This window comes from Saccostrea cucullata, unplaced genomic scaffold, assembly GCF_032062105.1.
Source record: "Saccostrea cucullata isolate Sc308-1 unplaced genomic scaffold, CSIRO_AGI_Scuc_v1 ctg10545, whole genome shotgun sequence".
NCBI lineage: Eukaryota > Metazoa > Mollusca > Bivalvia > Ostreida > Ostreidae > Saccostrea > Saccostrea cuccullata.
This window is the reverse complement of record NW_026923867.1, coordinates 1-13,284: the sequence shown is the minus strand read 5'-3', so window position 1 is coordinate 13,284 and position 13,284 is coordinate 1. Positions and strand designations below refer to the sequence as shown.

At 32.3% G+C, this 13,284-nt stretch overlaps 1 protein-coding gene across 1 annotated transcript; it reads left to right on the top strand.

The window, feature by feature from the left end:
• Nucleotides 1-5,720: 5,720 nt before the first annotated feature.
• On the top strand, nt 5,721-11,248 carry LOC134265130 (uncharacterized; the record flags this gene model as incomplete). Its single annotated transcript, XM_062747370.1, has 2 exons — nt 5,721-5,854; nt 10,534-11,248. Coding segments are annotated over 2 exons (849 nt in total), but the record flags the coding sequence as incomplete, so codon positions are not given.
• Nucleotides 11,249-13,284: the final 2,036 nt, after the last annotated feature.

Below are 13,284 nucleotides of genomic sequence, written 5' to 3'. Positions count from 1 at the left end.
ACGAAATATACAATGATCATGCTTGAATTTCTATTAATTAAAAAATGAGTTTCATTTTAGTTTTTTTTATTTTTTGCTAAGTTATAAACATGTACATCTTTTTTAAAAAACCAATTAGAAGTATTTTTGTGGGGATTGGGTAGGGTTGGGATGTAAACACCAGAATTTAGGATTTTTACAAATAAGATACAAATATTATCCCTGCATTGATTTAGATAATGGCAAAACCGCTCAAATAGTGCGCAAAGTTTTACTCAATATACTCAAGCTAGCAAAATACTGGTACAACCACTAAATTTGTAAGTCATTGTCCCATAAAATTTATGGCCTCATGTGAAGGAAAACAGTGTATTAGTTAAATTCAACGAATTGCCTGCGATGCTGTAGAACGTCTGTTGCCAAGGTTTCTGAACATGCAGTTCATGCAGTTGGTAGGGGCCACTTATGACGTTGATACTTTAGCTGTGTATGCACAGGTAGTTCACACATAGAGTGAAATGGATGGACCATTAGGTATGGATCCGTTTGCTAGTTCAAAGTGTTTTCACATAGCTTCCAGTATTGTTTTGTTTTTCTTGTAGTCTTGTTCTACTATGTTGAGATGATTGTAAATTCTGTAGCATTCTTTCCCATTATACTCAATCATAAAGCAGCTCTTAGGGTGTCATCTTTTTCAAACAGAGCTGTGTAGCTATTTCATAGGTTTGCCATTGTGACTGAAAAATTTTCAATTACTTTTGAGATCTCCCCTGACTTCCATACGGGAAATTTGATGCTGTCATGTTTTGATCATGTGATTTCTATTTTCTCTCCTGCACATGTGTGCCATAATTGTAATACATGTATCAAGTGCTGCAGTCAGGGTTGATTTCTGTTATCTTGCTTACAAATCAGTATGCCAGTATCAGAATATTTAGTTACAAGTCTGATGAAATTTCAGGAATATCGATGTTTTCAAACCGGAGTTAGGAAGATAAAGTCTTCCCAATCAGTTCTTTGTTTGCAGTTCCCGCGTGTTTAACCTAGCATCACAAAACACCATAAAACATCACTGCATGTACTCACATTTATCAGAAAAGTCAATTATACTTTCAAAACGCCTCACATATCGCTTGTCCTCACTCAATGTCTGTGTATATTATGCTAACGAAATAAATCCTTTGCAAATTCAATGCTGAACTTTAATGGATAACAGAAGATGCGCGGGTATGTTAAGGCAGCACATGGATCAGAATTCGGCGAATTAACACTTTTTTATAATTATGTACCACAAATAAATCGGAAAAGTCAAGGATAAAACTTTTGCTTTAATTATGCATACCAAAGACTTCAATGAGACTTATACTACAGGAGGCACTTCACCACAACGTCACCACGTGACGTCTATAATTAGAAAATATGCCTTAATGAAAAAGTGCAAAGTTTAACACTACCCCGGAGATAATTAGTTTTGATTTGTAATAATAGTTATGTAAAAACATCTCTGTACCATGAAAAGTGCTGCTAGAATCGTACTGTCTTATTGTAGAAATAATTATTCAAAAATTTCGGACGAAACCTTCCCAAATTTTTTACATTTTGTTCATAACATTGAAAAAAAAGCATCAATTCCCGTAAACCATACGATTCTAGCAGCACTTTCGAAAAACAAAAGGATAAGAACTTTAGATAGAAACAAAAATTAAGTTTCAAGGTATGCGGCGTAGTGTTGAACTTTTGCATCTTTTTTGTTACGAACGACAGAGGAAAGGCTGATCGGCAAGTAAACACCTTCCCTGCTATAATTTTACGAAGAAATTGCAAAATTATATTACCATACCTTATTCATACGCTTTATTCCCACAAGAATCACACATGATATTCATTCTAAATGCTTTTAAACTCCGATTTCTTATGTTTGTTTACATCAATTCTCGTTACATTTCACTTTCACTCTGCCACTGCATGATCAACAGTTATGACGTCACGGGTTTGGTATGTAACCCCTGTGGTAACTACAGAGGCCCAGGAACGACAAAATTCCGTTTATATTATGCCTCTGCATATTTTGATTCAATTTTACGACCTCAAATTAATCTTAGATATCGATTTTAAGAAATTATTATCTCTAAACCTCACGTCATGTAGCTTACTATGACGTCATAACATATAGGCAAGAAGAATATTTGGTTGTAACCTTAACCTACCTGCGTGGAAAATGAATAGCAAAATGCACACGTGTAATTGATGTGGCTAAGCAGTTATATACATTTGCATGAGAGTTATCTTTCCTGGACCATAACTCTATTTGTCTCCATAACGTGGCTTAAGGAGGCTCATTACACCACTTTTTGATGACGTACTACACAAAAAAATAAACCTCCATTGTGTCCGGTTTCCTCTGGGGACAAATTATACAGAAAACTCTAAAATATGACCCTGACCTTTAAAACGCTTTAAAAATAGATGAAAAATGCGATGATCAATCGCATCATCTCGAGTCTTTCCGTCAGAAGTCGGAAATACAACCTCGAAAGTATTAACATCACCGGATGTTAAAAAATTATACATCTTCCTGTTTATTCAAATTTATTGTAGACGGAGATAGAAGTTCCTTCTATGGTATATTTTAAGTAATATCATTACATTGAATAAAGTTGAACTCCATAAAGTCTCAATGCATTTATTTCAAAGATTGTGAAAATGGGGAGTTGTAATGGCGTCATCCTAGTACAATCAAGGTTGTTTTTCCGCTAGTCGGAAAGGCCCGAGAAGTTGCGATTGATGCGGTGTTATAAACAGTGAAAACGAAGTAAAGGACTCATTATGCATAAACCATGAAGAATTGCTTTTAAGGTTCATTGATACTCTGATAAGAGAGATAACTCTACAGATAAGAAAGATAACTTTCTGCAGACATTTTGTCATGAAATTCAGTAATCTGTCATGCCAGAGTTTACAGATCTCTACCATAAGGACCATTTTATTGTTAACTCAAGCAAACCTAACCCAGAGTTCAGAGGTTGATTTCTAGTTCTATTGGTAGTATATCTATAAATTATTTTTAATAGTTTACCTAAAACATTTATACTCAGTTCCTTCAAACGGTGTAAATGGATAAAAAATCTATCTCTAAACGTGTAAGTCTTTTAATTGTACAGAAATAACAGCCACAGAATTGTTTATAAACATTTAATTAATATTTTATTTCATTAAAAAAGAATTTCAAGGGCGATAATGGAACAATAACTCTTGTTCATGGATGCATTTTATTTTACATGCACAGAAAACAATTTGATATTCAGATTTAAAAAGCATCGCTCCAGTATGTTTTCTAAAGGGAATTAGATAGGTATGAGAGTAAATATTATTTTTAGATATACCTCATATTTCTAATTTAATTGTGAGATTAAAAATAATTGATCTTTCTAATGACAACATCAAATTTTCTTCAAATCATGATTTGACATATCATTCATTTCTGAAAAAGTAAGCAACGCTTCATACTTCAAACTATTTTTTATTTGAATTGAATGTTATAGTTGTTGCTGAAAATCAATGTTTGGAATTTAAAAAAAAAGTCGTGAAATGTGGAGCAGAGGGATATTGTCCCTTAAGCAGAAACAAAAGAAAACAACAGTCAAATCTTCGCCAAACAAGTAATGTCAATTTCATAGCGATGCATGCGGTGAGCTTTATCAATTAATGACATGTTTGTATGGAGGGAATTCGAATTAAAATCTACAACCTTGTTGAAATTAAAAAAAAACATTTACTTGCACTACTTACTGTGTTTTTTTATACCCCCGCTCCGAAGGAGAGGGGGGTATACTGTTTTACCCTTGTGTGTCTGTCCGTCCGTCCGTGTGTCTGTGTGTCCGTGTGTCCGTGTGTCCGTGTAGCTGTGTGTCCGTCCGTAACAAATTTTCGTCGCAGTTTTCTCAAAAAGTACTCATCGCAGATGCTTGAAATTTTAACACAATGTTCTCTGAGGCATGCCATACGTTGGGATTCATTTTTGTTCAAACCCGATGTCAACTTCCTGTTTGGCAATTTATAGCTTTGTTCTGAATTTTAGATGTAATGTCAAACGTTCCTTAGTGTTTTGAGTCTTGGGTAATTAGGAAAGATAACTCTTAAAAGTGCACTTTTTATACCAAATATTTTTTAATAGATTTTTCATTTCGTTTAAAAATTCTTTATTCAATTTGACACATGTAATTCATTGAAATGCATTCCTTGTCTCTTCAGAACTCATTTTCTTAATGTTTTATGCATAAATTAAAAAGATAATGATATTAATTGTTTTCTACGAGAAAATTATTTTTTTCTAATAAAATTACTATTAGGTATTATGAGGTATTTTCACTGTGTGTATTTGTCTTAAGAAGATGCCCATCATTTGACACTGAAAGTTATGAAATTCTGTTAATAATAAACTTGAAAGGAAACATTTCACTAAAATTAGACAAAAACTAAAAAACTCTATAAAAAATATTTATGATATCAATTCCCCCATCTGGATATTTGACATCTACATTAAATGTGGTGCTAAAATAAACTGTGGATGTAATGAGCCACCTTAACTCATATTGAGTTAAGTCTGATTATAAATAAATGCAAATTAAAATCGATAAATATTAATCTTTAAAACACAATTAACATTTGTAGTATCGGCATCACTATTTTAAGTTGTATACTAGATAATTTTTGTTTCATTAAAGTAGAAGCTAATGTGTACAAGTTAAAACGCGATAAATATTCTTAAATGAAGATTTATTTTTTTCGTTTTGCTTAAAGTCAGACGACACGTTCCGGAAATATACCCTTTGTATTTCTTAGTATTATATAGAATTATACATATTTCTCATTCTCTTTATACATTGTTTTCAACATATTTTTAAAATTAAGTACACCAAAAATTGTAATATAGGCTATTCAGATGATTAGCCATATTTGATATATCACCCTGTTATATCTTGTCGAAATGCCTGTTTAGGTTCCCTAATTTTTGTGAGGAAACTTCATTTTGTATCTAGCCTCATTGACAATTTCTTGGAGGAAAATTATATATTTTTTATGGACCCGTCGTCTGACCTTAAAATGTTATCTTTCCATGGTATATGTGTTGGGTGAGTTTGGATAGAAAGATATATAGTTTTTCGACAATAGGGTAGATGCTTAACAAATTAAATATTGCAATGTCCGACTTCATTTCTAGGTCTTATTTAAATACGAAATGTCCATAAACCATCATCATAATGAAGTTGTTTTTTTTTCTCGATCCTATCAAGATATTCTTAGCTAATGCAAACGATCATATTTGAAAGTCATGAGAATGAAACAAAAGGAAAATGAAATGAATTACAGATTACCAGCAATTAGCTTTTGAATCAGTGATAAGCTCTTCTGACTTATAATAACGTACATAGATTAGTCTATTCATAGCGATTTCAAAGAAATTATACCCATCTAATACAATAATTCTATGTAGGAAAAATCATGCAGTAGAGGTATAATAAAACTATATAACACATGAAATGAAGATATGTAGCATACGGTTACTCTTTTGATCATTAGTAAAGTACTAGTTATTATTCAAAAACTATAATAATCCAGCTAGTGTGGTAATGAGCTGAACACTAAAGTTAAGCATACCCGGTATATCATACGCTTATGTTCTTTGATATTGGAGGTTCTTTCAATGCATACATTCATAATTATGTTATTTGACTTTTCAGACTATTTTCATTTCTGGTTGCAATCTATACAGACATACTGTGATATTGGAAAAACACACACAAACCAGGAAAGCATGAACTCAGGGGCCAGCTTTTATCCTGTTATTATTGTTGCATCTAACGCGGACAAAGTGGTAAGAGAACATTACAAATTCTTCAAAATTATCAACAAAAGAATGGGTTTATTTACTTACTTAGGTCTGTCGTTCCGTGAAGAACATAGGCAATCAACAACATTCCTCCAAATGTGATTCTGAGCTGCACTATAGCAACATCATGGCATGTCATATCCTGTATATTTAGCTCCGACCCCGAGTCACGCTTCCGGGATTTTCTAGGACGTCCTCTTTTTCTTTTGCCCTGTCGGTTTCAACCTAGGGCTTGGTGTGTGATGCTACAATGTAGATGGTGACTTCCTTAATGTGTGTCCAATCAAGACCCACTTTCTCTGTCTTATTTGTATGTCCATTGATTCCTGTCCTGCTCTTTTTTCACAAGAATGGGTTTGCTGATTCTCAATTATATCATTCTGAGCAATTTCATATTCAATGAATTGTCCGTATAGACAATTATTACGAAAAGATTCAGATAGGTACATGTATGACACATTAAAACGGAATGCTCACTCCTCACTGGCACTGAGTCCCACTCTGTTTTTAGCTCACCTGAGCCGAAGGCTTAAGTGAGCTATTCTGATCAAATTTTGTCCGTCGTCCGTCCGTCTGTCTGTCTGTCCGTCTGTAAACTTTTTACATTTTTGACTTCTTCTCAAGAACCACTGGGCCAATTTTGGCCAAACTTGGGTAAAGGAAAATTTAAATTGTTAAAATGAAGGGCCAAGTCCCATCACAAGGGGAGATAATCAAGATAAGACAAAAATAGGGTGGGGTCATTAAAATATTTTCTTCTCAATAACCACTGAGCCAGAAAAACTGAAACTAATATGGAAGCATTCTGGGGTAGTGTAGATTCTAAATTGTTCAAATCATGACACCCGGGATAAAGGCAGGACAACAATGGGGACTTAAAGTTTTACATAGAAAACATAGGGAAAATCTTTGAAAATATTCTTCTCAAGAACCACTGGGCCAGAAAAGCTAGATTTTTGTGGAAGCATCTTTGGGTAGTGTAAATTCTAAATTGTTCAAATCATAACCCCCAAGGGTAGGCCGGGGCCTCTATGGGGAATCAAAGTTTAACATAGAAATATACAGGAAATATTTTTGAAAATCTTCTTCTCAAGAACCACTGGGCCAGAAAAGCTGAAACTTATGTTGAAGCATTCTGGGGTAGTGTAGGATCAAAATTGTTCAAATCATGACCCCCAGGGGTAGGGCAGGGCCACAATGGCCGACCAAAGTTTTATTTAGAAATATATAGGAAAATTCTTTAAAATTCTTCTCAAGAATAACAAAGCCATAATTGATCATATTTATATGGAAGCTTCCTCAAGTAATGTAGATTCAAGTTTGTTCAAATAATGACCCCCGGGGATAGGGCGGGACTACAATGGCCGATCCAAATTTTACATAGACATATTTAGTAAAAAATTCTTTAAAAAACCTTTTCACAAGAATAGCAAAGCCATGTTTGGTCATGGGACTACTTTTGGATTTAAACTTTTCAATACTAAACCAATTTTACTTTTTTTCTAGCCACAGTGCTCAGGTGAGTGATGTGGCCCATCGACCTATTGTTAGAGATCTATGTTTGCCATGCTAACAATTAAATCATACTCTAAGGACTTTAAAGCACTATAAAAATAACAGAAACGTAGCTGTATACATTAAATGTCTAACACCAGACAAATTTATAATCTATTTGTATATTTTGAATCCATTGTCATCCTTATTAGACATCGGCAAATCATGCTATAATTTTATTGTTTTGAGATGATAATCACGTTGTTGAAATAATACCCTTAACACAAATTTTCCATAAGTGAGAGTGAATTACAGACAAACTTACGAAAGTCTCATCTTTGATAACTCCTCCCACTTTTCATATATGAACCAATGAAACAAGTTTAAAAACCGTATTAAAGTTAGGAAAAAGCTTAATGCCATTAATTTATAACACAAGAAACAATTTGAGTAAGCATAATGAATTGAAAGAAACACCAGTCTAAGATCTGACCATAAATCTGATGACAATTATGGTCTAATAGCATCAATATCGTGGGATGGAGAGAGAGAGATGTCAAGTTTAAGAAACAGGTGCAACACTGTTCTTTCAAAGGATAAAAAAATTCATTTATAAATTTCCAGCACATCAATTTAAATACTTTAACAATGCCTAAAACATCAGTACATTTAAAGGTGCATGGGCACAGATTTGAAGTCTTCTGCTTAATTTCTGCTTAATATCAAGACATATATATTTTAAATGCGTTTCACACAAAAATATATTAAAAATTTTACGTTATCTTCAAGTTATTGAAAATATAAATTTTTGGGTGGGTTTCATTGACACATCCTTGCACTCCTAAAAATTTTACTTTAATTCTTAATACTTAGTAAAAGTAGTAATCTTGTTGTGTTTTGATGAAAAATATTTAGATCTTAATTCAGAAAAAAAATATCTATATTCAGAGTAAAAATATTAGAAAGCAAAACCCCTTCACAAGTATCGTCATTTCGAGCTAAGTGTTTTGTACAGAGTTTATCAAATTGGTCAAACCCTTGATACGTACACAGTTTTTATGAACAGGGCACGAGCTCTGTTATTGTTGATGTTTAACCGGGTGCGTTCAATTGTTAAAGTCGGCTTACCACAATTGCACGGACTGACAGAATACTGTTATGTTTTTCTTTCGAGCATTTCTCCTCTGAATTTTCTGGATTATAGTTTCAATATTTTTTTTATTTATACACAAGATTAAGAATAAAATTAAAATTTGTGAAAGTACAAGGATGTGTCAATCAAACTCGTCTAAAAATTTGAAGTTGTAATAACTTTTGGACGAAATAAGATTTTTTATATATTTTTGTGTGAAATGCTATTAAAATATATAAGTCGTAATATTGAACAGAAAATATTAACTTCACTTTTGTGTCCATGTGCCTTTAAGGAACAAACAAATTGTTTTATCATCAGAATATGAAATATATATACGTATGTACATAACAATCAGGCAGGATTCCAAGAAGATCGCTAGAGACTCATACTGGCATTTTTGGAATAGTTGGGCAACATACAATAAATGTTTTATATTTGGCATTACGATATTTGGAAGAAATTCATTTTCAGCAAGTTAGCGTAGGATTGATTTTGCGTTATTTGAATATGGTAGATGAAATGGTATAATATACAAGACAATTAGCGATGTTTTTGATTAAGTGGATTCAGTTTTCCGCCAAATCGCTTCTTAGAATACGTTGCCAAATGTAGTTTCTTCACTGAACGCAGCACAGTTAAGGTCTAAAAAAGGGGACGGAGACTAATTTGTACGGTAAAAAATATATCTATGATATCTTACAAAACCAGCAATTCATAAAAAAGGAAAACCTCAAAATGAGTTTATTTGTTAATTTAAATCTTAGGAAACTATTAAATTACGTCAAATTTTTCTACAGCACGCTATTTTGTTGTTAGTTAAAATCCCACATGTTATGAACAAGTCACTGATTACAATGCACTTGTCGATGTGATGTCGTTTCGTAAATCGACGCAGTTAGTATGCAGTTAGAGGCAAACAAGTAATATTTTCTCAACGAAAAATGTATTTTATAATTTAAAAAAAAAATTATTTAAAGACATATTATAGGCCATTATCTTGGATTCAATGTTTTTTTCACGATTTTGAAAAACGATTTTCCGTATATCTCTTATTTAATTGATACTGTCATTTACTTATATGCAAAATCATCGGGAGATGGGGGGTTAATGTGAGGGTCTAAATAAATCTGTCTGATGCAAGGGCATACAGTCTATTTAACAGATCATAGTAAGCTTTTACAAATCAACTCTAGAGGTATTCATGTATTTGAAAATGCTGCGATCCTGATGAAATCCTGATGAAATCTTGAAAATAATTTAATGATATCAATCTCCTATGCATTTTACCAGCAAAAAATACAGTGTTCGGTCATTCAGATATTATTCTAACAAAAAAATGCAGAATCTACATGTAGAAAGGATCGCAGCACTTTTCAAAACCTACATTGCGTGTTTGAAATATTTATAAACTAAACTTAGAATTTTTTACTTGGTTTTGCCCTTGCACTCGTGAAATTTAAAGATGACCTCAATACTGCACGTAAATGCAGTGGCGGATCTAGAACTTTTGAAAAAAGGAGAGGCGACCAGTTTGAGGTCAGGATAGAGGCCCACAGCCACACCAAAACCATTGATATATAAGATTTGAGTATCTTTTAGGACCCCCCCCCCTTTAAATCTGTCATTGAAATGTGCTAAAATCACGTGACTACCGCATCATGTAAAAAGTCTAAATGTTAAATATAATCATCCTCAATATGTAATTATCAACCATAATTACAAATATCTGATTTGAATTATGTCCTACAAATAATCGCCATCCTGATTATGAATACATTTTCATTCACAGAAATTTGTTGATAATTCCATTGCGAACCTTAACTATACTGTGTAATTTCATCTCTCAGTTAATTTTGTTTCATAATTTTATTTATCGTTAGAGGGTTGTTTTATAATCAGGTAACCGTTAAGGCCATGGAGCCTCGTATATTTTAATATTTATGGTACTTTCCTTTTTATTCTATAACTATTTTAATTATTTTTTTTTTGAATGCTTACATATTGAAGACACAATCTTAAATTGCTTTTTAAACAGAAAGAGGATATGCCAATAACGTTTTACGAAGAACTGGAGAACTGCTTATCCGATGAACAATCTTTGAAACACCTTATATCTCCAAACAGGTATTTCATTGTCGAATGTCCACCAAATGAATTGTCACGAAAGCAACAGGACGCCATTGAATGCCTCAAAAAATGTATAGTAGAAACTGTAGAAAAGATGCCACAGTGGGGGGAGGGTATTCCCCTGAAATGGGCAAATCTTGAGAAAGTCTTGATTGAGATGAAGAAAAATGGAAGAAAGGTTATTTCAGTACAACAAATAAAAGACTTAAAAAACGTGGATTTACCTAGCGATAAAGATCTTGATGATGGCCTTCGGTTCCTACATGAAATAGGTCAAATCGTTTATTTTGCTGACGAGAAAATGAATGAAACGATAATTGTTAACGTACAGTGGTTTGTCGATGCCTTCAAATACATCATAACTGATGAAAAACATCTAGCTAGAATTGCGAGCACGAATAAACGGATTAACACTGGAAGAATAACTGAATCTGAACTGAGGGAAATATGGGAATATACTAGCGAGAGCTCTTATATTCGCCATAAAGATGTTATTTTACCATACATGGACAAACTGGGTTTAATGACAGAAATTCAGGATGATCCAAGCGGTGAAACCTATTACATTCCGAGCATGAACAGAACTGAACTTACTGATGACTGTAAAGCAGCAATCAACAAAGGTCAGAAAACATCGATTATGGTGTTCCATTTTAAAAAATACTTGCCTCACTTTTTCTTCTTTAGGCTGGTAGTAAACTGCTTTAGGAAATGGATGGCACTTGATATGGCGTTCTTTTGTAAGAATGCAGCATTTTACGTAGTAGAAGATGCTAGCCATTATATTGCAATTGCTGTTAACAAAACGTCAATCCAGTTACAGGTTTTTACTACAGATAAAGATATGAATCTGCAGTCCGAATACGTCATAGAGATAAGAGATACAGTGGAAAGTCTAATCAACGAAATAACGCAAACTTTTCACAGACACATTGAATATGAGAGGGGGTTTTCTTGTACAGATATTAACATAACAGACGAGGATGACGAGTACTTTTTGAGGGAAAGTCAAATTGTAGAAATGAAAACAATTACTGGGAAAGAAAAAAGACCGTGTCCTAAACATGTTCTCCGAAATGCGCATGATATTAACAAATATAAAATGATGCAATGCTGGTTCAAATAAATCGTTACTTCCTTTTCACATTCGTAAAAATAAGACAGACAGTGGAAAGTCTGATTACAGAAATAACGTAAACTTTTCACATATGTATTGATTATAATATTTGATTTTTTTGTCTGTCCAAAAAGAACATTACAGACGAAGATCAAGATTTTTTTTATTGGTGACGTTATGAAAGTTAGAAAAATTAAGTTCTGGTAAATAGCAAAGGCCTTGTCCAAAGCACACCATGTATAACATACATCAATTTGACAAACAAGGTATACTGAGATTCTGGTTCTGAAAAGAAATCATTTTCATTTCTTGCAAGAAAAGAGAATCATATTTTATTTGATAAAAATCCTGCTATTGTTCAAAGAACATTTTTTATTATATTTTTGCTGTATATGCTATGTATTTTTTTTTATTGAAAGTTACATTATCAGCTCAGATTTCATTTATGCTCGCTATCTCCATACCCTTCATTTAAGCTTTACTTAAATGCCAGGTGTTAATTTTATTACTCTGAATTTGTAAGGGTATTGCAATATTTGAAATTCAAATAATTTAAATAATTTATAGAGTGTCAATATCATTCACTTTTATTCACGTAACTTAGTCAGGCAGTATTATGAATTCAACAAATGTAATCATTTTCCTTTAACAATGTCATTAAATATGATTAACAGGAAAGTTAGATTATTATTTATCTTTTTTTTTACTATAAAGTTCAAAAATATTGAAATGTATACTTAGTACTAAACATTTTCTTAACAAGATTTTTTAAAGATACATAGCTAAGTGCATTTATATTTCGATTGATTGTGTTTTATTTTTCATGGCCTATTAACGTAGTATAAATGGAACTTACTGTCATTAATATGTGCGTGTTTGTTATGTTATTTTTTTCACTTTGTATATAATTTCTGTAACGTAGAAATGATTGTAGAATTATTTTTTTTTATTTCGATTTCTTGCTAGCGCAAGCGAGCTTCATCAATTAGAGGTTCTAGGACAGAGAATTGAAGCTGATATTTTCTAACTTTTATTGTATAATATCATGACTTCATTATATAATATGATATGTGTTGCTTTTGATATCATTTTTACTCGGAAACATAATGAAATATATACCTTTCTGGAATTTATTTCAACCAAGAATTTCGAACTTTATTCTTAATACTGAAGAAAGGTGATAAAGAGCGAAATCCACGAAGTGCCAAAATCCGCCTAGTCACCAAAGTAAATAAAACTTTCTTACATAATACTAGAGGATTTGTAGGTCATAAAACAATTTATTTTTTGATAACATCTTTTCTAGTTTTCTTTTTACAGTCATTTAAATATCGTATTGGTTTTTTTTCCAAATGAGTATTGTAACGTCATGACGTTGACGTTACATACAGGACAACTTCATCTTGATATTACAAAGTTTATCCAAAAGTAATATTATAATCCCTACAAAATCTTAAATAATCAAAATTTATTAATCTTACTTATTTTGAATTTTGTTTTAAAATTTCATTTGATTTTATTTGATGATTAGATTATCATAAA